The sequence below is a fragment of the Oryx dammah genome, unplaced genomic scaffold, assembly GCF_014754425.2.
Source record: "Oryx dammah isolate SB20612 unplaced genomic scaffold, SCBI_Odam_1.1 HiC_scaffold_6, whole genome shotgun sequence".
Taxonomy (NCBI): domain Eukaryota; kingdom Metazoa; phylum Chordata; class Mammalia; order Artiodactyla; family Bovidae; genus Oryx; species Oryx dammah.
Window position 1 is genome coordinate 11,663,089 of NW_024070190.1, and position 27,510 is coordinate 11,690,598.

The 27,510-nt window shown below is 40.6% G+C and overlaps 1 protein-coding gene across 5 annotated transcripts in view; it reads left to right on the forward strand.

Moving 5' to 3' along the window:
- TTC13 (tetratricopeptide repeat domain 13) overlaps positions 1–27,510 on the forward strand; it is an 80,875-nt gene that overhangs the window by 43,646 nt on the left and 9,719 nt on the right. For all 5 annotated transcript variants that reach the window (XR_005721414.1, XM_040242772.1, XM_040242773.1 and 2 more), the window contains 9 exons: positions 4,836–4,918; positions 6,108–6,249; positions 6,556–6,730; positions 8,622–8,778; positions 20,495–20,625; positions 21,123–21,255; positions 21,752–21,844; positions 23,619–23,702; positions 24,506–24,590. Coding sequence is in view for 4 of the 5 variants with exons in the window: in XM_040242772.1 (XP_040098706.1) it covers positions 4,836–4,918; positions 6,108–6,249; positions 6,556–6,730; positions 8,622–8,778; positions 20,495–20,625; positions 21,123–21,255; positions 21,752–21,844; positions 23,619–23,702; positions 24,506–24,590 (1,083 nt within the window). In the remaining variant the exon portion in view is untranslated. The remainder of the gene's footprint in view (positions 1–4,835; positions 4,919–6,107; positions 6,250–6,555; positions 6,731–8,621; positions 8,779–20,494; positions 20,626–21,122; positions 21,256–21,751; positions 21,845–23,618; positions 23,703–24,505; positions 24,591–27,510) is intronic.

Genomic DNA, 27,510 nt, shown 5'->3' on the forward strand with positions numbered 1-27,510 from the left:
AGCACTCTGCTGAGCATTTTGACTTTAGCCGGTAGGCCCGGAGGAGCTCTGAAGTCTAGATTTGGGGGAAATAGAGAGTTGAGATTCAGTCTGTACTAAGGAAACGGTGGCTGATGTGGCAGTGGCTGGGGAGGGTCGGGACGCGGGCTGACCAGGAGTTGCTGCAGCATTCAGGTCGGGAGTAGCCAGACGGCCTGGGGGGCTCTGGGGGCTGCAGGAGGGGTCCCAGCACTGTTGCTTGAAGACTGCTGTTGGGAGGAGGGGTCGAGGGACAAAGGAGATGCTCTGTCTCAGCTGAGTGGGGCTGAAGGTCACCACCAGCTGCCCGCCCCTCCTCTGGCTGGGACTCAGCCTTCTCCAAGCCTGTTCCAGGAGCCTGTCCTGCAGTAGCTTCACTCTTGCCAGGGCGAGGGGCAGAAACACACTGAGGGTGGAGCTCTGGCTCTCACCCGAGGCCTGGCATGTCCAAACTGCCTGATTGAAGACAGGCTGGCCTGAGAGCCATAGACAGTCCACCCAGCTAGGTGAAGACACTCATTCTGACCAGGAGGTGGAGAATTCAAAGTAGGTTGCACTTAACCTGAACTTTGGAAGGTGGGAAGAGCTTCAGTAGCACGTAGCAGAGAAGAATACATGGATGTTATCATTGAAAATAACTCTGAGGATCTGATACACATATAAACACACTTAGAGTGGGGGGAGAAGGTTTACCTTTTAAAAGGCCATGAGTTGTAAATCCTCGATGTTACAGACAGTGCCTGTCACATAGTAGGTGCTCAATAAGTGTCAGTGGGGTAAGTTTCAAGGGCAGAGTGTTGAATTGGAAGGTCGTGCTCTGAGCTCTTGCTCTGAGTCTTATTATCTGCACCGCTGGACACGCTGCTTCAGTTCTTTCAGCCTTGCCTTCCACATTTATCAGGTAGAGATGATGTTACTCTGTGTCTCTTGAAGTGGGAGTGAGAATTACATAAAATAAAATGTGTGAAAGTCCTTTATAAACTGTAAACGTAAATCTGGTATTATAGATTATTTTCCGTGTGAGAATTTAATCTAAGTCTTTATAGACTCTAAAAAAAAAAATAATAACTCCCATCCATTAAAAACCAAACTAGAAGGAATTAATTTTGCAAATCTTGTTTCATATACTTCATCTCCATTTTTGCAAGGGTGCGGAGGTGGTCCTAATAAGGACCCTTTCTGTCCCCCTCAGGATTCAGACAGGCAGGGCAGGCTTTGAGTTATTTAAAATGTGCTTTAAACAGCTTCCAGATGATTTCTTCCAGTTTATTTTGTCTCTGCCCTCTATTCCTCTCATATTCTCTTCACCTTCAAGTCACCTTCAATTAAAAAATTCAGAATTACAATAACTGTGTTCAGAATCTATCCCCTGAGTATCACATGAAGGAGAAAGAAATTTTAAATAGAAAAAAATGCCAATTATTAGTACTGAGAGGGTAAAAAACCTTTTTTTAAAGTAAACAAATGTAAACAGTTGATTTCACTTTTAAGCCACATTTAGGAATGTAGGCAAGAAGGGCCCTTTGTGTTATTTCAAAAAGAATTTTTTCAGAACAGAGTGGTAATAGAAACACTGAATATAAACTGAACATGGACTAAAATTCAGTTTGGTTTATTTCACATCTACCTGATGAAAACCTAGAAACCATGCTTTCATCCTCTGAGTGTTAGAAGCCCCTCAGCGAGCCAGTCTCACCAAGTGATTTGGGCTTTCCTCCTTTTCACCACGCTCACCAACACAGCAGTGATGTGTGTAATAGATGGGAACTTTCTTTTTGCATTTTGTAGATCTGCTGTCCGAGGAAGTCAGAGTGTTTACGTATTGTCTCATTCATCCCAACGGCATCCCCATGATGTATAGAAGGAGCAGAGGGTGTCCCCGTTACAGAGATTGGAAAACTGAGTGGTGAAATGCCTTAATTAAATTAATGAACCTAGTTTAGATATCTGTCTTTTTCTTGTTAAATGTAGAGACAAAGTATTAAAGGGACCAACGAGTCTGAGCTCTCTTTGTTTCCTAAGGGTGGTCTCTCCAGGTCAGTAGTCCTGAAATTAAGTGGACGGTTGCTTATTTAATTTATGATATAATACATTAGAAATATATTAGGGTATATTACATGACAGATTTCATGGTTGTCCAATTCAGTAGATATATGTATCAGATATTTTGGATATTCCTAGGTAATAAAAACAGCAGAAACTTTTCTGTTAAATTCTACTCAGTTTGTAAAGATGTTTCAAAAATGGTATATTCTGAACACACATTTTTATAAGCCTTTACTTTGAGGGTTACCTGTTATGGTTCTGTTCACTTAGGCTGAACAGTCCCAGGGTGGTGGCCGCCTCCCGGCTAGTAAGGAAGATGGCGACTTAAATGGTGCTGATTGCATTTGCTATGCAGACGACTTCAGAGCCAGTTCATGTGCTTAGAGATAGGTTCAACAAACGTAGTTTCTTTGTTCCCAATGGCTTAAAATCTTGATTCTGCTATGTCCCCTCTTTGGCAGAATGAGGTAGAGAGCTGTGCAGTGATTAGACAGGAACCCCGAAACCAAAGACTCTTAAAAGCTGAAGAGAAATCAGACTTTGAAGAACTGTGGCGTCCAAGCATGCTGTAAGTGCAGTGGGCAGCAGATGTCGCCTGGGCATCTCCAGTAGACGTCCACAAATGCTCCAGACTTCACACATCCCAGTGGACTCACACCCTCCCCGCCCACGGCTCTCCGTCTTCCTATCCTTCTTCACAATTGTTAAGCCCTGCCTTCCACCCAGGCTCCCAGCCTAAGCTCTTCCTGCCCACTCCTCTCCCTCATCCCCAGATAGCCACCACATTCTGTCTTAGTGTGCCTTTTAAAAACCTCGCCTGAATTCGACCCTTCTTTTCTCTCCTCAGAGACACTGTCTCAGTCTGAGCTTTGGTTATCTCTTGCCTGGACCACTACAGCCGCCTCTTACCTGGGGTCCGTCCTTCCCCCTCTCCGGTGTGTCTTTTCTGTTTTTGCCAGCAGTTATCATCTGTCTGAAGGGTGGACTTTGTGAGGTGCCCCCCTCCTCACAGGCCTCAGCCCTTGTTGCTTCAGGGCAGCGCCCAGACTGTGGAGCGCGGCAGAGGCCCTCCCTTCTGGCCTCCGCTCTCCTGTTCCCCCGCTCCTACCCCTGCACCCGCGCCCCTGCCCCTCTCACTTTCCTCGTGTCAGCGAGCGCTCTGTGCCCTGTGTGGCACCACTCCCCTATCCAAGATGCCGTCTTTCTTCACCAAACTCCTCGTGCTTTAAGACCCAGCTCAGTTGGCACCTCCCCGCTGTAGCCTCTTCTGCTCTCCCGGGCTCAGTCAGTTGTTCCTTTCTCTTTTGTCCCCGGAGACTTTTACTCATATCTCTGTTATAGCTCTTAGTTTGTATTCTAGTAACCTGGTTACATAACTGGCTTTCTAATGATACTGCGAGTTCTTAGAGGACAGAGATGATGACCTGCCCATCTTCATGTCCCCTTACCTCCTGCTGTCCCTGGCACATAGTAGGCGCTCAATACATGTTTGTTGAATTAAAAATGCAGTTGTAAAAATCCTGAAAGATCAAGACTGTGTCACAGCAGGTAGCCTAATTATGAGTGGTCTTTAACATTTCTTCAGTGTTAAAAAATTATCCATTTTCATCTCTCTCCCAAACAGTAGCTATTCAGTGAGATTCCTTAATGAGGAGGTTTTGTCCCCAGTATTGCCTTTGAAGAGTTTCAAAGCCAGCCTCTCTTGGTCTGCTGGCCTCCCCTGAGAAAATCAAGAAGCAGGGGATGAATGACTTTCTGAAAAGACTCAATATTGTGTAACTTTTGCAAAACTATTTTGTGTGTCTACCAGGGCATTAAATATTTATTGAGTGCCTACCATGTGCAAGGCATTTGATATCTCTAATGATTTTCTGCTATGAACTATCTAATCGAGTTGAAATGATCTATGCCAGAGTTTTTTAAGCTTTTTCTCATTTAAAGTTCTTAAAAGTTGTGATTATTTTATAGCCATTAAGTAAGATATGTCTTTTCCTTGAGAAATGTGTGAAATATCTGTGTAATTTTTTATTACAATAAATAACATCATAATGAAAAGAACATTGAATACCTAGTGTAAGCCTGGGATGTTTACTCTGAAACAGTGGCTTGTTTTATCACCGGTTTCCACAGAGAGTCCCTTTGCAGCCAGGGGTTCCCCAAGAGCATAGTATGTGCAGTTCTGGAACCTTAGTGCCTCCTGGAGCTGTGCTGGCAGGAGCCGGGTACCACCACCCCCAACCTGAAGGTTTCTCTTTTATTTTTATGCTTTCTTTTCCCTTGTAGATCATGGGAATCCTTTAGTACCTATCCTAGGAGCCTTTTTTCTTGTTTGATCAATAATTTCATGCTGGGCTTGCTTTTTTGTCTCTCTTGTTGGTTTAATTTCAAATGCTGCCAGTTGTGATCATTTTAGATTATTTCATGCAGCTGTTAGGCTTACTTTTGTTCCATAGAGTTTTTATTAAGTAGATGATATTGAAATGAAGGTGTTATTGGTAGTCAAAGTCCTAATGAAAAACAGAAGCTGTTTTCCCATTTTGAAAGGAGAAACTTAAGGCTCTGTTGTTGTTCATAGTAATGTATTTGTTTACTATTGAAATTAAATCCCTGTAGTTTATTGTAGTTTCTACCTCCCTTTAAGTCCTCCTATTTTGAAAAAGTCACTCAGGGACCATGTATTTTATATATACTGTATTAGTCCTTTAGTAATTTGAGAGAAACTCAATTTTACAGTTAAGCAAATGAAATAATTTTCTGTGTTCTTTTTATAGGAAGCTATTGAATCCTTCAAAGAAGCTCTGAAGCAGAAAGTTGATTTTATTGATGCATATAAAAGCCTGGGACAGGCCTACAGGTGAGTAAAGCACCAGTACTTGGGGTAGGAGGGAGGGTGTTTAGTGGGATAGCCTCTCGTAATAGGGATCTGGTTTTTAAAAATGCATTTCTTAGCTGAAAGAGATGGTCATTTTAAATCACATAGGTGTTCACATACTTGTTGAGATCTTCTCTGGGCATAGAAAAAACCGTGGGTAAGAGGATACCATAATGCATGTTGCTGTGCCCTAAAATAACCTTGGTCTGTACGTATTGGCTGAGAAAACATTAGTCCTTCAAACGTAGGTGCTTTGAATAGTGGCATTCTAAGGTGTTGAGTTATGGATGATACTGCCCTTTTTAGGCAGTCTCTAAGGTTAATACCCACATCACGAGGATCTGTTTAAAGATCCTAGAATTGCGAGATGGAAATGTTACAAGTATGTTGCATCTCTGTTAGGAGCAAGCAGCAATGCTTGGCTTCCTTACTACATGCATTACTCTGACCATCAAAGCTATTCTGACTTTTGGTTTAAAAAATTTTTTTAGCATTCTGACCTGTATAAAGGTACTATAAATGTTAGGAAAGAGAAGGATAGTGACAGAAATCTCCTGTGAAACTGTTAGGTGCCTTACTCAAAAAGGATTTAATTCAAGAGCTTATTTGACTCCATAGTTAGAAAAAGTCTTTTATACTGACTTGGAGAAAGTGTGTTTGGATTCATTATAGGTTTAAGGGATGGTATTTATCTGTCCTGTCCCATGGAATTGTTGGGAATATAAGTTGAAAACAGATCTGGAAGCACCTAGCAAATAGTAAAGTGCTGTATAAATGTAAGTGGGCATTATATATATATATTATGTATTTATTGTTTATATAAAATTGACGTGGGATATTTTAAAGCTTCTATTACTTGTCAAATTTTTAAGATACAAAATAAGGCAAGGCTGGTCAGTAATAACCATTTTCACTCTGAAATGACCACAATTCTAAAATATACTTCTTATTTCAAGATTTAAATTAGATAATGATTTATTAGATTTTAACTGAAGTAACTTAAACAACAGAAAAAATAAATTTTAAACCTATGAATTTGGTAAAATAAGAAAGCAAACACCCACATTAAAGTATCTTATTTACAGATTGGATCATAATTCTGAGGGTAACTTAATTCTGTATGTTGACTAAAACACCTGTGTTATGTTCATCACTGTTGTTAAATACCTAGGGAACTGGGCAATTTTGAAGCAGCCACTGAGAGCTTTCAGAAGGCTCTGTTGCTCAACCAAAATCACGTGCAGACCCTCCAGCTCCGCGGAATGATGCTTTATCACCATGGCAGCTTACATGAAGCCCTTAAGAACTTCAAGGTGAGCATCTGTAAGAGAGAAGCACTGAAACTGCAATTTTGTATTATTCTTCTACAAAGTTTCATGAAATGAATGGAGTTGGTAGGGGCGGGCAAGAATAGTGCTTAGACTTCAACAAAAAGAAAGAGGAAAGAACCATTGCCTTGACCAACAGACTGATTTATAGAGTATGTATTTGGTCTGATTTAACCTGGAAGGAAAACTTCCCTAATTCCAGTTTATAATTCCAGATTAAAGAGTAAAGCACTTTAAAGGTTCCTAAACTGTATGGATTCTAATACAGCCTTTTTTCCTTCGATGCCTCAGCGATGTCTGCAGCTGGAGCCATATAACGAGGTGTGCCAGTACATGAAAGGACTCAGCCACGTAGCAATGGGACAGTTTTATGAAGGGATAAAAGCGCAAACTAAAGTTATGCTAAATGACCCTCTCCCAGGCCAAAAGGCCAGCCCCGAGTACCTTAAAGTGAAGTATCTCCGAGGTAAGTCCAACAGCTGCAGAATCATGGACTCTATGAGTGCTTAGAGCTGCAGGCATCATACTGCTTGTCTCTGATGTTACCTGTTAGGCAGTTGAGTCTCAGGGAAGCTGGGTGACTTGCCCCCAGCCACCCTCTGGTTAGTGGTGGTATCTGGACTAGAGAGAGCCCATATCTCCTAAAGGCCAGTCTTGGTTTGTTTTGGGGGTTTTTTTTGCCTCTTCCTCACATTTTTTCTTTATAAAATTAAAAAATTTTACTTATGCAGAAACAGTGTATTTTGAACTAAATATGACAGTCATCTGGGTATTCTTGTCTTGTCACAGCTCATCCAAAAATGTAAGAATGATAAGAAAGTAATCTTATGTTTTCACTGTTAAATAAGAACTTAGTATCTTAGATCTGTCAACTCCTTCCTATCAGAATTCTCACATATTTTGGAGAATTTAAATTGAGATGAAAAAGAAAGCAAATCTTTGAGTTATCCTTTTATTAGTCAGTCTTATCCTTTTTCTGCTATACATAGACATTTTTATTTTTCATATAAAGCCCAGATATTTACTTTTATTTTTTCTCTTTCCTTTTTAATTAACCCTCTATTATAGTACTGTCCAAGTGAAAAAATTGTAAACTATGTATGTAATTTTAAATTTCTAGTAGCCATGTTAAAAAAGTAAAAACAAACAGGTGGAATTCATTTTAATAATATATTGTCTTATTTAACTAATTACCTCTACAATATCAGTTTAGCATATTATTATGAAAACACTGTTTATTGGCTGTTTTACATTTCTTTGTACTAGTCTTTGAATATGGTATATATTATAGTTCATCTCAATTTGGATGCTAAATTTTCATTGGAAATACTTGGTCTGAATTTATATTTAATAAAATTTAAAATTAGAAAAATAGACTGATACATGCAAGTTATTCCAAATATACTGCAGTTTTCTAATAATTGAATAAAACATCAGTTTTAAGTTTAAATTTCTAATTAAGTAAAATTTAAAGTTCAGTTTCTCAGCCACATCTCAAGTTCTCAATAGCCAGCTACTAGGGACTACATTTTGGACAGCACAGCTTTTTACTCTAAGTTGTAATTCCCTTTTTTTTTCCTGGTTTAGGAGAACTTGGACTTGTGAGCTATAGACTGAAGATGGGGGCACTCCATGTCCTGTTTCTTTCTATACTGCTTCCTTAGAGATAAGCAGCAGTTGGTCAGTCAGTTGATGAAACTGCATACATAGTCAGTACATCTATCAGTTGACAAGGAACCAGGATCTGTCTAACACTGAACTTGCATTCCCAGACTCTGGAATTGAATAGTGAGATCTTTCGTATTGCTTATGGAAAGGTGGTTAAAATTTAGGCAAGGTGGACCCAGATGGACTGGTTTGTATTTGCCCCTGGTAATAAGTTAGCGGCAGGCTACCTCCATTATCATATAATAGTGACTTGCTAAAATTTGGAGTTTCCACTTAGAATTCTTGTAATTAAATAACAGTTTGTTATGAAGTATTTGTACTTTGTATGTTGCTGCTAAGTCGCTTCAGTCGTGTCCGACTCTGTGCGACTCCATAGATGGCAGCCCACCAGGCTCCTCCGTCCCTGGGATTCTCCAGGCAAGAACACTGGAGTGGGTTGCCATTTCCTTCTCCAATGCATGAGAGTGAAAAGTGAAAGGGAAGTCACTCAGTCCTGTCCGACTCTAGCGACCCCATGGACTGCAGCCTACCAGGCTCCTCCATCCATGGGATTTTCCAGGCAAAAGTACTGGAGTGGGGTGCCACTGCCTTCTCTGTACTTTGTATAGATTGGCTATAAAAAAGTATAATTAGCTGTAAAAACTGTTCCAGCATATTTGGGTGTGTCAGACCTCGCTTCCTGTCTGCAGAGTATTCTCGATATCTTCACGCACATCTTGATACTCCCCTGACGGAATATAACATTGACGTGGATCTGCCTGGAAGCTTTAAAGACCACTGGGCTAAGAATCTGCCTTTCCTCATAGAAGACTATGAAGAGCAGCCAGGGCTGCAACCCCACATAAAGTGAGTTATTTAAATGAAGACTTGTTTTTCTGTTTTAACACCAAGCTGTTAAGTTCATCATAGTATCTCTTGCCTGATAATAGCTTTCTATCCATGTTTCTGATTAATTTATTTTTGAATTTGATATGTCTGGAAGTACATCTTTCAGTTTACCTTTGGATATATGATTTCCTTTTTTAAAAAAATTTTAACTGGAAGATAATTGCTTTATAATGTTGTATTGATTTCTGCTATACAACAATGTGAATCAGCAGATATATACATATATCCCCTCCCTTTTGAGCCTCCCTTCCACCCCCTATCCCACCCTTCTAGGTCATCACAGAGCACCAAGATGAGCTCCCTATGCTATAAGAGCAACTTCCCACTAGCTATCTGTTTTACACATTATAATGTATATATGTCACTGCTACTCTCAATTCATCCCACCCTCTTCTCCCCACCCCACTGTGTCCATAAGTCCTTTCTCTATGTCTGTGTCTCTGTTCCTGCCCTATAGATATGATTTCTTTTAGCCCAGCATTCCATGGTAATTTAGGGTACTTTCAAACTTCAAATGTACTTACAATTCTTGGTAGCCTTTGATATGCATTATTTTTTTAACTGTATCACTTTAAAACAAATTTCTTAATATATTAAAAGTTTGAAATTAGAGTGCTGGCCAGTACTGCTGCAGTATGGCAGAATAGATCTGCTAAAAGGCTATCTCATTACAGAACAATTAGATTTAGAATAGAAATTAATTCCTGGGAGTCTAGCTGCCTTAAAAATTAGGAGTAATCTGTAAAGATCAGCCCCCTAATGCTTAAAAAAAAAGAAAGAGAAGATATTCAGCCAGAATGATGGGTGATAAACACATATTAAAGGAAAAAGATATGCTACCCAGTGGAGTGCCTTGAAGCATGAGCAGGATGGGTTTGCTGACCTTCCAGGGGCTAAAGTGATCCAGTATTGGAGGCATTCCCAGGATCTCAATGGAAGCAGATACAAATCCTTCCTGGGAAGAAATTGGTGCCAATTTGTGCCCTCAAGTATTCCCACAGCTTAAGATCATTAGCATGAGAATCAAAACCAAGATGACCAAAGCCATTTGTGAGAATCAACACAAACAGCAAACAATAGATTTAACCCTTATGGACTTCATATATTGAAATTGTTGAATACAGACTGTACCGTAACTCCAGATGAAGTGCTTAAAGAAGTTATGAAGAAATCATAAACATGAGCAAGAAACATGAGAATATAAAAGGCCAGATTAAAAAAATAATTAGATGCTCTAGGAATAGAAAATACAGTCATTGAAATGTAGAATTCAGTATACAAACTAAAAAGCAGATTAGCTATAGCTGAGAAGAAATTGCAGGTTGGAAGATAGAGCGTTAGGAAGTATCCAGAGTGGGGCACAGAGTTGAGTTGGAAAACTTGAAAGAGAGAAGATGTGTAAAATGTAAGAAGGGCTAACATGTACTAACTGAAACTTCAGAAGGAGAAAATAGAGGAGAGGCAATGTTTGAAGAAATAATAGCCAAGAATTTTTCAGGACAAAGGAAACTCATTAGTAAATCTATAGTTTTTTTTAAAGCGTGGGGTGAATACAAAGAAATCCATTCAGATACACCATAAGTAACTGGAAAACACCTAGGGTAAAGAGAAAAATCTTAAAAATAGGGAAGTCATATCACCTAGGGTCAATTATTAGATTGTAAACCTTTCAACATCAACAGTTTATACAAGTTAAAAAGTAAAAGTCAAACAACCCATTCCAATTTTGAAAAGTGCAAAAGACATGAACAGGTAGGAGGGAGTCAAGATGGTGGAATAGAAGGGCATGAAATTTGTCGCTCCTGACAAGTGTGTCAAGAATACACCTACAAAGGGAACAGTTCTCACAGAGCACCTGCTGAATGTTAGTGGAAGACTTTGGACACCTAAAAGAACAGGAAAAATGCCCCTACAACCAAGTAGGATGAAAGAACAAAGAAAAAAAAAGAGGAATCAAAAAAAGGACTGGCAACCCTGGTGGGAAGCTGAAGGTGAGGGGAAGTCCCCACACTCAAACAGATTCCCTCATGGTGGGGAAGTCAGCTGGGAAAAGGAAGAGACCCTTAGGGGATCAAAGGAGAACACAACGGATGGTCTGTCGAAGGTAGGACAAAGTAAGAACTGCGTGTGTGGTCTGTGCGCAGCTCTGCACATCCTAGCCTGAGTGTGAGTCATGCATGCTGGAAAGTGGGGTTTGGAATGCAGACCCAGGGAGGGGACAGCTGTTGTCTTTGAAAAGACAGCCTGTAGGGAAAGGATTAATGGGCTCCAAAACTGGGAAAGTTTGTGGAAAATGTCCAAGACACCATAGAAGTAAGGCTTCATTGTTGAGTGGCATGCAAAGGGCAAGGCTGCCATTATAACCCCCTCCCATACCTGCTGGCTTATGCTTCCACAGGCACTGGAAGGGGCAGCCATCTGAGCAGGCTTGCCCACCCCTTAAGCCAAGGCCTCCTCTGCTCAGGTAGGCTCTGGGGTCTGAAGCAGGGCCCTTGTCAAAGCCTCCTTGGGTGCTCCTACCTGAGACAAAAATCCACCAATGCTGGCAGAGGCTGAGTGCTAAAGCATGGAATTAGAGCAGATCTGGGGAAAGGAATACTATTGCTTGAGCAGATAAAACAGGGGACAGAAGTGACAGGCTCCATTGCTGGGAATGGCCCTAGCGGAAGCATGGTCTGCATAGGAAATGAGGCATCATTGTTGAGAGGCATGGAAGAAGTGGGCCTGTTACATCCCCCCACATGCCAGCCCCTGTCTCCACCAGCACTGGGAGAGACTCCCACCAGAGTGACTGCACCCTAGTCTGTTGCAACTGCCTTCTGGTCCCTACCACTGCAGGCAACTCATGCAAACCCTAGTTGTGGATGCTATACTCCTTACCAGCCTGAGGGAGTGTGTCCCAATCAGCCACTGTTTTCATTCCTTCTCACCTAGGTGGGAAACAGATGCGAGAGGGTGGTGCACGTTCAGAGTTGGGGCCAAAACCAAAACTGAGCCCCAGGGGTGGGGCAACTAAGGAAAAGGAACAGAAATCTCTCTCTGCAGATGCCCAGGTCACAAATTAAATTCCTGAGATCAGCTTGGTAGATCCTGTGTCTGGGGAGCACCTGAGTAGACAATGACTATTCCCACAGATGAGGTCAGTCAGCAGTGGACTTTGAGGGTAAGTACATGTGGGAGCCAGGCCAGGTCAGAGTCTGAGCTAGCCCCACAGTACCCACAGCAGGTCCAGAGACCTACCTAGGGGTATTGGAGGGCCTCCTGGAGAGACGGGGACTGGGTCTGGCCCACTGTGAGAGTAAGGATACTGACAGAGGAGGCCCCCTGAAAATATTCTTATTACTATTATTCTTTGTTTGTTTGTTTCATTTTGTTCAGTTGTTGGTGGTAGTGTTTTATTTTTATTTACCATTTTTTCTAATATATACTTTTATTTTCCATTTTTACTTTTTTGATATTTTGTGGTTTTTTTTTTTCTTTTTGTTCTTTGGTTCTTTGTTAATTGGTTTATTTTTTTCCTCTTTCTTTTTGATTGTTCTTATGGGTTTCTTTTATGTTATCTTCACTTTTTTGTTTATTTCCTTTCTATATTTGTTTTCTTTTTCTGTTTTTATTAGTTTAGTCCTTATTGATTGTTCTCGTTTTGTAATTCTTTGTTCTGTTTTTTTTTTCCTTTTATTATTTTCTACCTGCTTCTTTGTTTCTGTTTGGTTTGGTTGTCATCATTTGTCTTGGATTTGTTGTATCTGTCTAACTGTTTTCTTCTGGTTTTCTCTTCTGTGTTTGTGTTGCTGGTACTGTGTGTTTGGTTTTCTTGGGTTTTATTTGTTTTATTTTTTTCCTTCCTATTTTCTCTGGCTTCCGTGCATGGCTTGCAGCCTCTTGGTCCACTGGTCAGGGTTCAAGCTTAGGCCTCCGGAGTGAGAGTGCTGAGTCCTGGACGCTGGCCCACCAGAGAAGTCCTGACCCCAGGGAACAGTAATTGGCATGTGCTTTCCAGGAGGTGTCCATCTCAATGCCAAGACTTGTCTTCACCCAGCTGCCTTCAGGCTCCAATGCTGGCCATGCCAAACAACTGGCAAGACAGGAACACAGCCCCACCTATCAGCAGGCAGGCTGCCTAAGATGTATTAAGCTCACAGATGCTCCAAAACACACCGTCTGACATGGCCCTGCCCATCAGGGGGAAAGAACTCAATTCTACCCACCAGAGCACAGGCTTCAGTCCCTCCCACCAGGAGGTCTGCACAAGCCCCTGGACCAGCCTCACTCATCAGGGGGCAGACAGAAGAAGCAGAAGGAACAACCACCCTGCACAGCAGGGTAGACAAAATAAAATGGCAGAGGAATATGTTGCAGACAAAGGAGCAAATAAATAGGAAGAGGAGATAGACAACTTACCTGGACAAGAATTCAGTGTAATGATAGAACAGATGATTCAAGATCTTGGAAATAGAGTGGAAGCACTAATCGATAAGATACAAGAAATGTTTAATGACGATCTATGAGAAATAAAGAATAGTCAGTGATGAACAGCACAATAACTAAAATGAAGAATATAGTAGAAGGAAACAGAAGCAGACTACCTGAGGCAGAAGCATGGATAAGCAAGTTGGAAGATAGAGTGGAGGGAGCAGAATAAAGAAAAAAGAATGAAAAGAAATAGAAACAGTCTCAGAGACCTCTGGGACAACTTAAACACACTAACATTTGAGTTATAGGGGTCCCAGAAGAAGAGAAAGGGAAAGGGCCTGAGAAAATATTTGAAGAGACTATGGACAAAAACTTCCCTATCATGGGAAAGGAAATAGTCACTCAAGTCCAGGAAGTACAGAGAGTGCCATATAGCATAAACCCTAGGAGAAGCACACTAAGATACATGTTAATCAAACTAACAAAAATTAAATACAAAGAAAAAATATTAAAAAGAGGAAGAGAAAAGCAAAAAAATAACATACAAGGGAATCCCCATAAGGTTATCAGCTGATTTTTCAGCAGAAACTCTGTAGGCCAGACAGGAGTGGCAGAATATATTTAAAGTAATGAAAAAATAAAATATGCAATCAAGATTACTGTACCTAGTAAGGATCTTATTCAGATTTGACAGAGAAGTCAAATCTTTACAGATTAGCCAAAGCTAAGAGAATTCAGCTCCACCAGACCAACTTTACAACAAATGCTAAAGGAACTTTTCTAGGTGGGAAACACAAGAATAGAAACCTACAAAAACAAACCCAAAACATGAAGAAAATGTTAAAAGGAATATATATATCAATGAATACCTTAAATGAGAATGGATTAAATGCTCCAACCAAAAGACACAGACTGGCTGAAGGGATACAAAAACAAGACCTGCATGTATGCACTCTACAAGAGACTCACTTCAGACCTAGGGCACATACAGACTGAAAGTGAGGGGATGGAAAAAGATATTCCATGAAAATAGAAATCAAAAGAAAACTAGAGTAGCAATACTCATATCAGACAAAATAGTCTTTAAAATAGAGCCTACTGCAAGAGACAAAGGACACTGCATGATGATCCAGGGATCAGTCCAAGAAGAAGATGTAACAGTTGGAAATATTTTTGCACCCAACATAGGGGCACCTCAATATATAAGGCAAATGCTAACAGCCATAAAAGGGGAAACCTACACGATAAAAGTGGGGCACTTTAATACTCCACTTATACCAGAAAGATCATCCAGATAGAAAATGAATACGGAAACACAAGCATTAAATGACACATTAGGCCAGATAGACTTGATATTTATAGGATATTCCCTCTGAAAGCAGCATACGCTGTCTTCTCAAGTGCACGTGAAACATTCTACACGATAGATCACATCTGGAGTGACACACCAAGCCTCAGTAAATTTAAGAAAATTGACATCATATCAAACATCTTTTCCAACCATGACACTATGAGATTAGAAATTAATTACAGGAAAAAACTGTAAAAAACACAAACACATGGAAGCTAAGCAGTAGCTTCCTACTAAATAACCAAGAGATCACTGAGACATCAAAGAGGAAATTAAAAAAATACCTGGAAGCAAATGACAGTGGAAACACAACTGCCCAAAATGTATGGGATGTGGCAAAAGCAGTTCTAAGGGGCAAGTTTGTAGCAATCCAGTTCTACCTCATGAAAGAAAAATCTCAAATAAACTATCTGACCTTACATCTAAAACAACTAGAGAAAGAAGAAGAAGTAAAACCCAAGGATAGTAGAAGTAAAGAAATCATAAAAATCAGAGCAGAAATAAATGAAATAGAAATGAAAAGATCAATAAAACTAAGAGCTGGTTCTTTGAGAAGAAAAACAAAATTGTTAAACCTTTAGCCAGACTCATCAAGAAAAGGAGAGGACTCACATCAAAAAAATTAGAAATGAAAGAGGAGAACTTAAAACTGACATCACAGATATACAAAGGATTAAAGGGACTACTATAGGCAACTGTATGCCAATAAAATGGACAGCCTGGGAGAAATGGACAAATTCTTAGAAACATACAACCTTCTAAGACTGAGCCAGGAAGAAATCAGAAAATTATAAACAGGCCAATCAGAAAAGCAATGAAATTAAAACTGATTAAAAGCCTTTCAACAAACAAAATCCAGGACCACATGGCTTTACTGGCAAAAGAGAAGAGCTAACACCTATCCTTACTCTTCAAAAGAACTGCAGAGAGAGGAACATTCCCATACTCATTCTACAAGGCCACTATCACCCTGATACCAAAACCAGACAAAGATGTCACACACAAAAAGAATGTTACATGTCAGTATCACTGATGAACATAGATGCAAAAATCCTCAACAAAATACCAGCAAGCCAAATCCAGCGACACATTAAAATGATCATACAACATGATCAAGTGGGATTTATCCTAGGGATGTTAATCAATGTGAGACACCAAATTGAAGAATAAAAGCCATATGATTCTCTCAATAGATGCAGAAAAAGCTTTTGACAAAATTCAATAGTCATTTATGATAAAAAAAACCTGTCTAGAAAGTGGGCATAGGGGGCATCTACCTCAACATAATAAAAGCCATATATGACAAACCCAGAGCAAGCATTATTCTCCATGGTGAAAAGCTGAAAGCATTTCCTCTAAGATCAGGAACAAGACAAGGGTGTCCACTCTTGCCTCTATTTTTTTAACATAGTTTTGAAAGTCCTAGCCATGACAGTGAGAGAAGAAAAATTAAAGAAGTCCAAATTGAAAAAGAAGTAAAACTGCCACTGTTTGAGATGACATGATAGTATGCATAGAAAAGCTTGAAGAAGCCACCAGAAAACTCCCAGAGCTCATCAGTGAATCTAGAAAAGTGACAGGGTACAAAATTAATACACAGAAATCTCTTGAATTTCCTGTACACTAGCAATGAGAAATCAGAAATTATGGAAACAATCCCATTGACCATTACAACGAAAAGAATAAAATACCTAGGAATAAATCTACCTAAGGAGGCGAAAGATCTAGATGTAGAAAGTTATAAGATATTGATGGAAGAAATCAAAGATGATATGGAGAGATATACTATGTTCTTGGGTTGGAAGAATCAGTATTGTGAAAATGACTGTACTGCTCAAAGCAATCTCTATCACATTACCAATGCCATCTTTCACAGAACTAGGAAAAAATTTGCAATTTGTATGGAAATACAAAAGATACCAAGTAGCCAAAGCAGTCTTGAGAAAGAAGAATGGAGCTGGAGGAATCAACCTTCCTGACTTCAGACTATACCATAGTAATCAAGACAGTATAGTACTGGCCCAAAAACAGAAATATAAATTCAGTGGAACATAACTGAAGGTCCAGAGATAAACCCATGCACTATGGGCAACTTATCTTTGACAAAGGAGGCAAAGATATACAATGGAGAAAAGACAGCCTCTTCGATAAGTCGTACTGGGAAAACTGGACAGCTAATGTAAAAGAATGGAATCAGAACACTCACTAACATCATATACAAAAATAAACTCAAGATGGATTGAAGACCTAAGTAGAAGGCCAGACACTATAAAACTTTTAGAGGAAAGCATAAACAGAAAAAACTCCTTGACATAAGTTGCAGCAAGATCTTTTTTGATCCACCTCCTATAGTAATAAGAATAAAAACAAAAATAAGCAAATGGGACCTAATTAAACTTAAAAACTTTTGCACAGCAAAGAAAACCATAAACGAGATGAAAAGACAACCCTCAGAATGGGAGAAAATATTTGCAAGTGAAACAACTGACAAGGGATTAATCTCCAAAAGATACAGACAGCTCATGCAGCTAAATATCAAAACAAACACCCCAATTTAAAAAAATGGGTGGAAGACCTAAACAGACATTTCCCCAAAGAAGACATACAGATAGCCAACAAATACATGTAAGGATGTTCAACATCACTTATTATTCAGTTCAGTTCAGTTCAGTCGCTCAGTCATGTCCGACTCTTGGCGATCTCATGAACTGCAGCACACCAGGCCTCCCTGTCCATCACCAACTCCCGGAGTTTACTCAAACTCATGTCCATCAAGTCAGTGATGCCATCCAACCATCTCCTCCTCTGTCGTCCCCTTCTCCTCCTGCCCCCAATCCCTTCCAGCATCTTTTCCAATGAGTCAACTCTTCGCATGAGGTGGCCAAAGTACTGGAGTTTCAGCTTTAGCATCATTCCTTCCAAAGAATTCCCAGGGCTGATCTCCTTTAGAATGGACTGGTTGGATCTCCTTGCAGTCCAAGGGACTCTCAAGAGTCTTCTCCAACACCACAATTCAAAAGCATCAATTCTTCGGGGCTCAGCTTTCTTCACAGTCCAACTCTCACATCCATACATGACTACTGGAGAAACCATAGCCTTGACTAGACGGACCTTTGTTGGCAAAGTAGTCTCTGCTTTTGAATATGCTATCTAGGTTGGTCATAACTTTCCTTCCAGGGAGTAAGCGTCTTTTAATTTCATGGCTGCAGTCACCATCTGCAGTGATTTTGGAGCCCCCCAAAATAAAGTCTGCCACTGTTTCCACTGTTTCCCCATCTGTTTGCCATGAAGTGATGGGACCAGATGCCATGATCTTTGTTTTCTGAATATTGAGCTTTAAGCCAACTTTTTCACTCTCTTTCACTTTCATCAAGAGGCTTTTTAGTTCTTCTTCATTTTCTGCCATAAGGGTGGTGTCATCTGCATATCTGAGGTTATTGATATGTAGAGAAATGCAAATCAAAATTATAAGGAGATACCACCTCACACTGGTCAGAATGGCCATCATCAAAAAATCTACAAACAACAAATGCTAGAGAGGGCATGCACTGTTGGTGGGAATGTAAATTAATATAGCCACTACAGAAAACAGTATGGAGGTTCCTTAGAAAATTGAAAATAGAACTACCATATGAACCAGCAATCGCATTATTGTGTATATACCCAGAGAAAACCATAATTTAAAAAGACACATGCACTCTGCTGTTCACTCTAGCACTAAATGTTCATCAAGAGAGGAATGGGCAAAGATGTACATGTATACAGTGGAATGTTACTCAGCCATAAAAGGAATGAAGTTGATTCATTTGCAGAGACTCATACAGAGTGAAGTCAGAAAGAGAAAAACAAATATATATTAACACATACATGTGGAATCTAGAAAAATGTATAGATGGTCTTATTTGCAAAGCAGAAGTAGAGACACAGACGTCGAGTATGGATACCAAGGGGAAAGGAGGATGGGATGATTTGGGAAATTGGGATTGACACACATATGCTATTGATACCATGTATAAAATAGATAGCTAATGAGAACCTACTGTATACCACAGGGAACTCAATTAATGCTCTATGGTGCCTTGAATGGGAAGGAAATCCAAAAAAGAGGGGATATATGTGTACATATAGCTGATTCACTTTGCTGTATGGTAGAAACTAACACAACATTGTAAAACAACTAATAAATCCAATAAAATTAAAAATTTTTTTAAAAAGACATGAATAGGTATAATCTTACCAAGGGGAAAACATGAATGGCAAGCATAAGGCCACATGAGATGTTTCACCCACTTAGGTAAACAAATGTTGCAAAGTTTGATGATAGTAATATTGACCAGAAGCAGGGTCAAGGGGAAATTTTATATATTTGGCTATAGATTACTCCTTTCACTTTGGCCAGCAGCACTTTTCGTTGTCATGTAAAATGGAACATGTGCATGTCCTGCAAGTCTCTCTGTTCTGCTCCTGTGCGTATTCAGGAGAGAAGGATATGCTTGCATGCACCACTGCCTGGAGACCTGTTGAGAGTAGTATTTGTTCACAGTTGGAAACAAAATCATCCCAAATGTTTATGAGCAGGAAAATGGGCACATGTGCCACTGCCACCCAGTGTGGCATTCTACAGCAGCATAAACAAATGACCCAAGTCAGCGTGTGGACTAAGTTTGCAATATAATGTTGCGTAAGAACAGCAAGTGGGTGCATTGCAGTGTCACATTTTTTCCATAAAGCTCATAAGCAAAACTGTAGAATGAAGATATACATATGTAACCTATTTTTTTTTTAAAGATAAAGGTAAGGAAATTGTGAACAGAAAATTCAAGGTAAGTAACCTCTTGCTGAGGGGCAGAAAAGGATAGTAAAGTGACAGACACACATAGGTGGAGCTACATAATTATTTTGGTTCTTCAGTTGAGTAATAAGTTTGTATGCTTTTGTAAGTTTCAATAATCAAGATAATAAAAACAAAATAGATTGCTCAAAGGGCTATATATGTTCTCCAGCACCCGCTTTTAGAGAAATACATGGTGTAGGAAAGCAGCGGGTATGAAAGCCAGTCACCAGGCTGGCCCCAGGCTGGTGTCTCGAAACAGAGATTTCAGAATCTCCTCCCACCTGAAGTGCCCAGAGCTGAGTGGCTCCCCAGTGCCTGCGCCCTGTGTGTGAACAGTGTGGTTCACACTGAACATCTGCTCTCCTCTGGGGACTTGGGGTACCTGCCGGGCAGGTGTGTTCATATGATCAGTGCCTGGTACAGAGTATCTCATGAGCATTTCACACGGGGAATTAGTGCCACCTGTCTCCCCAGGGTCTTGAAAGTGTGCCTGGTTTCCTCTAGACTTCATTCCCCGTGCTCCCTCTCCCCATGCCTTTTCACTCTGACAGCAGTGTGTGTTCTCACAGCGCCCAGGAGTCCTAGTGAACTACTGAACCCAGGGGGGTCTTGGAGACCCCAACACAGCCTGTAACTTAGAATTGCAGGCTTTGTTAGAAAACTTTTAGCAGGTTGACAGTTAAACAATAGCAGTCACATACACACTCAAGTGCATTTGGCATAATATAACCTGAGCCCAAGTAGGGGATGGACTTAGTGTCGGGGTTGATTGGTTGCTTGTCAGAAGAGGCAGTCCGTGCAGGTTATGTGTTCTGGAGCAGTTTACAAAGTACCTAATTGATTGCAAACTAGTTACCAGCATTACTAACAAGAATGTGACGGTCATTGTACACACACTGTCATAAAGAGTCCTTTTAACTTGTGTCTGGTTGGGTACTGAGCACTGAAATAAAGATGATGTGGTCAGAATTTTCTCAATTATGGTTCCACTGGAGGAAGAGACTGCTTTTCAAATGAAATTGGATAACTGCTATCTGTCGTAAAAGTCTTTATCGCATACGTAACATTTCTTCCAGGGATGTGTTACATCAGAATTTTGAGAGTTACAAGTCTGAGGTCCAGGAGTTGATTTGTGTGGCTGATCGTTTGGGATCCCTGATGCAATACGAAACACCTGGTTTCCTGCCAAACAAGAGAATACACAGAGGTATTTTAAAATGATCTGAAAATGGAGCAAGGATTGTTCAACTGTGTTGTACTTTTGAAAAGAATCATTTGTTGTGCTTACTCAAAATCTCCATGGGATATGAACAGAAATGAGTAGATTCATTCATACTGAATACTTCTGGCTTTGGCTCTTATGCTGTTGCTTTGGTGTAGGTGTAGAATGTAGGTCATCAGTTATTGCTTTAAGTCAGACAGCTCATCCACCAGAGCCATCTCCCTCCTATAGGGTGAGGAGGGATTTGAACCTCAGTTCCTTCAGGATTGAGAGGAGACAAGTCTGCAGTTTCCAGTTTCCTCTAATAGAGCTGAGTTTTAGTCAGGCTGTCATGATGGTAATGCATCTCTGGTCTTGTTGAATTACCAATACTTGTGATTCTCTTTTAATGATTCCTGAATTGTTCATTGAGTTGTTGGTGAAGATCATTCCCTCTAAAGGGTACTTACAAACTCTGTTTTCCCCACATTTCCTTCTTTTAGCCATGGGTTTGGCGGCATTAGAAGTCATGCAAGCTGTACAGCGTACCTGGACGAATTCAAAGGTTCGAATGAATGGGAAAACACGGCTGATGCAGTGGAGAGACATGTTTGACATTGCAGTAAAATGGAGACGGTAACTGGCATTTAAATGAAAATAAACCAGAAGTCTAATCAATGTAATATAATGTTAAGTCTCCTCTAGTTAGCAGATTCTGAATCCTGTCTTATTAACTTATGTGTGTGCAGTCATGTCTGACTCTTTGTGACCCCCACGGACTGTAGCCTGCTAGATTCCTTTGTCCATGGGATTTTCCGGGCAAGAATACTAGAGTGGGTTGCCATTTCCTCCTCCTTTATTAACTAATAATAGATCTTATAAGTTATGCTTCCTGCTGTTATTCATTTTCATGAGAAAAACACTGCTCTCCTGGTAAAACTGCACTGACTTCTTACTTGGTCCAGTTGGAATATCTCTGGAATTTGCAGGTTTGTGTTTCATATTTTTAGATGTAATGGACTGAGAAGTTTTTTCCCCACTTTCACAAAGACTTGTACATGTTTTCTTTTAATGCTTTTGAACATTTCTAGGTTTTATAAGGTCTTCATTTTTAATAAGCTCTATTTTATAGGATTGCTGACCCAGACCAACCAGTGCTGTGGTTGGATCAAATGCCAGCACGAAGTCTCAGCAGAGGTTTTAACAACCACATCAATTTAATCAGGTATGAATTTTCTGTTTATCTTTCCTGTTTTCGTAGCAGTTTTTTTAAATTAATTAAGTTAGTTTTGGCTGTGCTGGGTCTTTGTTGCTACATGCAGACTTTCTCTGGTTGTGGTGCCCAGGCTTCTGTGTAGTGAGAAGTGGCTTCTCTTGTTGCAGAGCACAGGCTCTAGGTGTGCAGACTTCAGTCGTTGCAGTATGAGGGATCAGTAGTTGTGGCTCTTGGACTTAGTTGCCCTGAGGCGTGTGGGATCTTCTCAGACCAGAGATCAAACCCTGTCCCCGCATTGGCAGGCTGATACTTAACAACTGGACCACTAGGGAAGTCCAAGGAGATTATCTTAAATAATCAGTTTACAGGGACTGCAAGCAACTCGTTTCTCCTTTCTTGGTGACTTTTGGACACAAATTAGCCCTGTATCTGCGGGTCCTGCCTGGGTTACTTTGAGCTGGCCTGGTTGCAAAAAGAAATGTTGTACCTCTCTTCCAATCTCTTTGATGCAGAGCTCAGTTGAAGGGTAGAATGCCAGATTTTTGCCATCTTTGAATGGTCCTAAATTATCATAGAAAGTACTTAGATGGATGACATTACGTTACCATTATATTATATACTTATAGTATTGTGGCTCAAAGAATTCTTGTAGTGAGGGAAAGGCTTCCCCCTTGGGCCACCGTGCAACACACAAAGGGTTTGGTTTAAAGACACTGGGCGCTAAGCTGCCTTCCTGGGAGGTTGAGCCACGTTAACTGGAGAGCTTTTGTTTTGTCCAGAGGCTTCTGACAAGTCGGGGGTATGGGTGAAGTGCTCACCCTGTTATCCCACCCTCTCAATAAATGATGAGCAAATATTAAAAGCAGCAGCTCCAAGGGGACCCTCTGAATTTAATTTAACTAAATTTTACAAACATGGTAGTTTTGTCACATTTAAAATGCTTCTAATTCCAGAAGCCTGAATCAAGAAAATATTGTGCTATACAACTTCAACATTTAAGTTTAATGGAAATGTTATTAGGATATTTTGGGGATTTATTTATTTATTTTTGGGGCTGCACTGGGTCTTCATTGCTACAGGCTGGCTTTCTCTAGTTGCAGCAAGTGAGAGCTACTCTAGTTGCAATGCACGGAATTTTCATTGCAGTGACTTCTCTCGTTGTGGAACACAGGCTCAGTAATTGTGGCACACGGGCTTAGTTGGTCCGCAGCATGTGTAATCTTCCCAGACCGGGACTCAAACTTGTGTCCCCTTCATTGGCAGGTGGATTCTTATCCACTGTACCACCAGGGAAGTCTTGGGATAGTTTTGAAAATGGAGGTTGGGGTAGGAATGGGAGGAAAATACTATTTAGAGTGGTGGAGGGGATGAAGACAGCGAGTAAATTGCACACTCAATAGGAGTATTAGCAGCTAACGCTGTCAGGAACACTAACGGGAGGGGGTATATTGCTGGGAAAGGGAAGGGATTCTTAACGGTAAAGTGGCAAATAAGTCTGGGCCTCATTTCAGCACTTGAGAACTTTTCTCCCTGCGTTGGCATCTCTGGACTGAGTTTGGTACCTTTCTTCCAGAGTGCTCTCCGTTGCTGACCATCAGTTTTGCTAAGACAGGCGTTTGTTTCTCCCATTCTTTGACTGCAAACAAACCAGTGCCCCAAACCTCTTGGCTACATTATTCTCACCACTCTCTTACTGTCCTTTTGAATTAATGTTGAAATTAGATACTGTGGAACATATCTCACTGTAAAAACATTCTCAACATATTTTTTTTTTTCTTAACAGGGGTCAGGTGATCAACATGAGATACCTGGAATATTTTGAGAAAATTCTTCATTTTATTAAAGATAGAATTCTAGTTTATCATGGGTAATGTTTCAATTTTCTTTTTCATGGTAATGGATAGATTTTATATATTTTTCATTAGTTACATTTATGAAAACCATGCCTATTGACATCACATTGTTACATAGTGTCTGGAATCATAAACCCTTTCATAATCATTTATCAACCTTTTGTTTAATAGCTTTAGAAAAATCCATGGATCTCAACTGAGTGTTTTTAATCTTACAGTCCTGTGGCTTTTCTAGCCTCCCTCCTGTCTTTGAATTCAGTAAGAGCAGGATGTTTCTTTAAATGTCTTAATAGGGATTAAATAGTGGATTTCAGCCTTAATACTCATTCTCCCTCAACTGAGAGGCTGTGCAGTGTAGATAGGACAGTGGACAAAAGGCTGGGGAAAAAGAATTCTGAAGCTTAGTTGTCACCAAGTAAATATAAAATTGGTATAAAAGCCTAGTAATATACTTCCATTTGAGCAACTTTAGGAATAAAAAACATATACTTCTAATTTCGTAGTTGGAATAGAAGAATCAGAAGTTTTCTGACCAAGCCCAGACCCATGCTTGTCCACATAGACACTGGCTGTCCATCCGTTCTGGTTTTCCCTATTTCACATCTGGACAGACTGCTGTTTCCCTAATTCTCATCTGTAGCGCAATACTTATTAGATTCAACTATTCCCTTATTTCGATACTTTGGTTGTGGTCCACCATTTTGAATATTGAGCCACTTGTAATTAAGGATTTATCTAAATTAAAGGTAATAGCGTAACTAATTACTGATTTCTGTGTTAATTTTAGTTGCTGTCTCTCTCTCTTTCCCCTTTAAAGCGCTAATAATCCTAAAGGATTGTTGGAAGTTAGAGAAGCTCTGGAAAAGGTCCACAAAGTGGAAGACCTCCTTCCAATTATGAAGGTAAATTTATCATCAAAATCACAGTAGTTGTTTTTAGGGGAAAAAATTAGTACTCTTTGAAAGAAGAACTTATTATCATTAGATGCATATTTGTTAATGTTATTAGTATTTTAAGTTTTATAAAGTGTGCCACTTAAAAACACTGATAAAAACACATTCTGAATAATAACAAAATTAAAGCAGACCCTAGACGGTAGGAAAATGCAATAAAGAAAGCAAAGTCAATTCAACTAAAGGTTTACAGAAAGAGAAGGGGGAAAATTAAGATAAGGAGGGAATGTGTATAATGGGTGATATGTCGTGAGTGATTGATTCCTTCCCTGAAAGAACAAGCATCTCAGATCGGTGTTTTAAAGCCCAGCTGTGTTCTGTCCACTGGAAACATCTGCAACAAGATGATATTCAAAAAGTTCAAGGCTGAAAGATAGGCCAGGCAAATGCTCCTGGAGAAAAGCAGGTGTGACAATGTCAGCATCAGAAGTATTTGAATTCAAGATAAAGGGCCCATCAGGGGGAAATAATTATACTGTTTTAAAAGTGTAATCCATTAAGAAATTAGAACTTTATGAACCTTTTCTCCAAACTACCCAAAATGTGCCCACAGCAGGAACATTTGATTTTTTGCAATTAATAGTTTGACCTATAACATAAAACTTGAATAAATATTCTCCTTGTAGCTATGTAGATAAGACTAATGTACATCAAGTAAATGATAAGACATTTCTGTGTATGACAAAGCTCACACATATCTCAAGCATAACCAGGAGGCATCTTGTCATGGGCAAAGCCATGAGCTGGCCCTGCGCCCCAGGCCTGTCTGCTCCTTGGGCTGGGCTGTCACTCCTGGCTCTCCTCCAGGCTCTGTGCTGATGAGCCTTGTTTCTGGCCAACCTGGTTATTCTGAGGGTCTTGTGAACTGAGGTGTGGTTCTCAGTCTTCTCAAATCCATCTTAACTCAGCAAACCTGTTCAGATGGCCCCTTTACTACCCTAAAATCAAATCCATAAGAATTTACATACTCAAAAAAATCCCTTAGAAAGTCACCATAGTGCTGTAGAGGAGCTCTAAAAGCTAAGTTGTCTATAGGCAAGAAACAGTAGGTCAGCATTCAGGCATATCTTCGTGAGAAGCCACAGAGAAGTAGCCGGTTGCTTGCACATGTGTGTAAAGTCTTGATGAATGTGCCGGCTCCAGAGGCAGCCCTGCATTGATCTGTCATTTGGTGACTCAAGTATCATGAGCTATGACTTTGGTGATATGGTTTTCCATAGTGGTAAACCACACTTAATAACGTTCTGTACAATGTACAGATATACTCTTTCCTCAGTTTATATGCTGTTTGCATTTCTGGAAAAGTCAGTGGGTATTTCAACTGTAACAGATATTTAGCGTGTGAGTGTAAAATGGAGTCTGACTCCAGGCCTAGGTAATTATTACATTAGAAACAGCTTCTTCATCCATGTGCAAATCCAGTGGGAGTCACGCCCGTGTGACTGTCCCTTGCACCTCATCCTTGTAGCCACACTCTCCCCTGAATTCCCCAAATGTCCCCCAGGGGGCAGAATGGCCCCACCGAGGACTGCTGCATGCACCAGACAGAAAGAAACTGGAGCCTGACTCAGATTTCCGTCTTTAGCTTTCCAGTGGGTATTTTCGGCATTTAAATTTACTTTATTAGGCAGAATACGGAAGCAGCTGAGGAATATTTTAACACATATATATGAAAGTGAAAAGTGAGAGGGTTAGTCGCTCAGTCGTGTCCCACTCTTTGTGACCCCATGGACTGTAGCCTACCAGGCTCCTCTGTCCATGGAATTCTCCAGGCAAGAATACTGGGATGGGTTGCCATTCTCTTCACCAGGGGATCTTTCCAACCCAGGGACTGAACCCGGGTCTGCTGCATTGCAGGCAGATTCCTTACTGTCTGAGCCACCAGGGAAGCCCGTAGTGTGTGTGTGTGTGTGTGTGTGTGTTAAGAAAAGCATACTGCACAAAAGGCTGCAGTTGCTGGAGAGCTGCGAGGGGGCCCAGCATCGCCCCCGCCCCCGCCCCCGCCCCCAGTGTCTGGCCCCCAGTGCAAAGTCATTGCCTGTTTGCCTATGTCTGGGGATGGCCACCTCACTGTGGCCTTGCACACCGTGCCTCCACCCAGGCTGTGTGTGCACTGGTGTTTCTAAAGGCACACATGGAAGTCAATAAAAATATGTCTTTGTGTTTAAAGTGCTGTTGAATGTGACGCCCTGACAAGTTCTTCTACATGACGTGCTTCTGCCAAACAGCCAGGTTCAGAGTTCCCTCACTTCCCCTCTGGGCAGCTGGTTAGTGCATTAGGGACTGGGTGTCATGAGGGCCTGGGCCCCTGTTTCCATGTGCAGCTCAGGCAGGACCTCACCTTGCCTCATCTCACCCACTGGGTTTCCTCACCTGTGAGATTGAGGTCGTGGCCTATCTTATAGCCATGCCGGGAGCATTAAAGAGAATTGACACATACCCTTAAGTGTTACCACATTCTGCCCCTAAAAGTCCTTGTCCTCATACAAAGACATCTCTTGTCTCAGCCCCTGCTGCCAGCCTTCCTGCCCACATCCACACATCTTCACCCTTCCCTGGACCTTAGTGAATGTCCACTAGTCACTGTTTTTAGACAGCCTTTTCCTCCAGTGTGTTTTGTGAAGCACCACCTCTCTTTATTTTACCGTCAGTTCTCTTATTCAAGTCTGTCAATCCTAAAAAATGTTGGCTACACTCAATAACCGAATTTGGGGAGGATGCTTCTGGAGCAATGACAACACCTATTTATTGGCTTTTCAGTTTGTCAGAAGTGTTTTAAACAGAAAGCTGTGTTCATACTCATCACCCTTAAGAGCCATTCTTACCTCTAATTCCTTTAGAATACTCTGCTTTGTTATTCTGTGGTCTG